Source organism: Sinocyclocheilus rhinocerous, unplaced genomic scaffold (assembly GCF_001515625.1).
Source record: "Sinocyclocheilus rhinocerous isolate Xijiao unplaced genomic scaffold, SAMN03320098_v1.1 scaffold2326, whole genome shotgun sequence".
In the NCBI taxonomy this organism is placed as follows: Eukaryota; Metazoa; Chordata; class Actinopteri; order Cypriniformes; family Cyprinidae; genus Sinocyclocheilus; species Sinocyclocheilus rhinocerous.
Genome location: NW_015623069.1, coordinates 1 through 2699, shown reverse-complemented (window position 1 = coordinate 2699; position 2699 = coordinate 1). Strand labels below are relative to the sequence as shown.

General features: G+C 37.7%; 1 protein-coding gene across 1 annotated transcript in view; it reads right to left on the bottom strand.

Annotated features, from left to right (window-relative positions):
* Positions 1-2603, bottom strand: part of LOC107747442 (UPF0544 protein C5orf45 homolog) — an 8900-nt gene extending 6297 nt beyond the window's left edge. Inside the window, exons 1-3 of the mRNA XM_016562309.1 lie at positions 2387-2603; positions 1883-1942; positions 267-373 (exon numbers count right to left, since the gene is read on the bottom strand). Of these exons, the coding sequence (XP_016417795.1) occupies positions 267-373; positions 1883-1942; positions 2387-2446 (227 nt within the window). The 5' untranslated portion in view covers positions 2447-2603. The remainder of the gene's footprint in view (positions 1-266; positions 374-1882; positions 1943-2386) is intronic.
* Between the last annotated feature and the right edge of the window lie 96 nt (positions 2604-2699).

The window sequence follows — 2699 nt, the reverse complement described above, 5'->3', positions numbered from 1 at the left end:
GGTGGTGACTGAAGGCGGTGACTGTGTCGTTCTGACGTCAACTTTTTACGGAAGTCACAACGGTTCGTGAAAAATCACAGCTACTTTATGCAGGCTGTGTGCATTTTACTGTGGACTGACTGTTTTGAAACTTATATGGTAGTTAAAAAGCCCCCAGACCTCAGTTATCATGAAAAAAGCCAGGAAATTTCAGTTTTGACAATATGGGACCTTTAAGGACTTTTTGTAACTTATAGAGACTGTGGCGCTCCTGACGGTCTGCTCACCGCTGTGACAGCAGCTGTTCACTGTTCACCTCCAGCATCTGTCCTCGCAGAGCGTTCAGCTTCTGGACATGCCTTCTGCAGTCAGCTGCAGCGCCTCGACCAAACTCCTGCACGCAACACATCAAACAGCCGTGACTACCAGTGCTGCAGGGCTGTACGTTAACTGTTTTTTCACATAGCACTGGTGCTACAGTTAAATGTTTAACCGGTATTGCTTTAAAGCAGATGGAAATAATGTAGTTTTGTGATTGCGCATAAGTGCAGTGTCCCGTGAGAGTAACTCTACCGCTGAGCTAACACTGATGTGAATGCATGTGGCGTTGTACATTATATTGAGACGGAGGGAGGCGCCAGAACTGCAGCTGATAGAATGTGCGCTGTAGCACGATACAATGATATTTCTTCAAAAGCAGATCGTGAAGACATTCAAAAATCGTCATATCAACTACCAAGTATAATCAATCTCACACACACAAACAAGCACAACAAAATCACTTCACACTATTAAGCGGCTGTGTTATGAACATGCAAAACTGTATCGCACGCGTGCTACAGTGGTAAATTTATTAATCGCACAGACCAGTTTTTTCGTAGCACGTGCTCGCACATATATGTCGCACTGTACAGCCCTGAGTGCTGCCAAATATTTTTCAGGGGAAGTTGCTAAAGGAAGGTTGATTTGTTGCTAAAAGTTGCTAAATGACGTTGTGACGTCACTGCGCGATGACGTCATTACGTAATCACGACGCAAAATTGTGTCACTGCATCAAATCTGAGCAAAAAATACATTTTATATATGTTAATTTAGATTTGTTTGTAAAATAATATAAATGCATAATATAATATAAAAATGTAAATAACTGTTTTTAAACAGCCTACATTAGATTTTTGAAAACGTACACATTTTTGAACGATTACAATTTAAGTTTTTTTTTATTAGCTAGTAAACAAGTACAACTACACATTCTGAACAGTTGTAGTTTTAAGCAGAGTATTAGCAGTTAGTTAGTGTGCTACACTCCAAGAAAAGTCTGTAAAACGGCACAATCTACCATGTTATATGAAGGAATTCTCTGTATTGATTTTTCCACAGGTTTTTTACCTGCATTTTTAATTGCGCATTGTATTTAGTGTTTTTGGGTTACAGCAGATAATGGACAACTGATAATGTCCTGGAAAATTACTAGTACCTTTTCCATTTTTCTAGATATTTTTCTTATAGTGTACCAACTGATCAACACTTGCATGTACAAGCTACTAACAAAGTGTATCATAAATGAACAATTATTAAATTCCGAAATTATATTATTACTATTATTATTAAATTAAAGAATTGCAAATAGCAGCTAACTTAATCCACGTGATGTGTGTACTACTAGGCATCTTTGTTTTTCTTTTTTTTGTGTAATTTAAATGGTAAATGTTCCTTTTTATCATTTGAGTCACTTATCAAACGTTGCCAAATAAATTGTAAAAATAGCTAAATTGTTGCTAGGTGCTTTTGGAAGAGAAAGTTGCTAGGGTAGTCTGAAAGTTGCTAAATTTAGCAACAAAATGGCTAAGTTGGCAACACTGGAAGACGGGTGTCATGAGAAGTTTTCTTGTTTCAGTTTCACCTTCATCAATGACTGCTTCTCGCCGCACACTTTACATGTCCATGTCTTACTCTTCTTGACCTAGAGGAGAAAAATAATCGACTTGACTCCGATTCACAAGCTTTTGATTCAATTCGACATTAATTTGGATATTACAAGTACATTTTTTCAAAAGTAACAAAGGCTTATTGGGATAATTAGATGGTGACGTGATACAAATAACATTTATTGAACGTTTGTTCTCGCGTCAACTGAAAACAGCACGGGCCAAAAGATCTCGGTTCAACAAAATGAAGCTGAATTAAAATAGATTAATCGACATTGTCAATCCAAACCTAATATTTAGACAATCTGAATACGAGGGGGAGAAGCTGCTTACATTAATTTTAAGTAACGTTAAGTGGATTACTAAGGGCTGAGGGATTTATGTCAAGCGTTTGCGATTTAGCAGCTAACATTACAACGCGAGAAAAACAGAAAAAAAAGGTTTAATTCTGAACTAAAAGGGACATGCGAAACAGTTACCTGCTGTACTTGAAATGTTTGACAGGAAAAACATCTCAGTACATGAAATTCTTGAACCATGTTTTGTTGGGTAGTTTTTACAGTCCGGCCTCGGAGAATAAAAGTACATGTATTTTACTCATATAAAGACAGAGCTCCTATTTATGTTTCCCGCCGCCGCCCACAGTCCTCTTCTTCTACGTTAGTTCTTCCTTTCGCACAGCGCCCTCTAGAGGAGCTATGGATCAATGAGCGTAAAACAAGCTTCTGAGGCGCAAAGTCATAAAACATCTGTGTGTGACTGAGGGAATTAGCAAATTTGACAAATTATTTT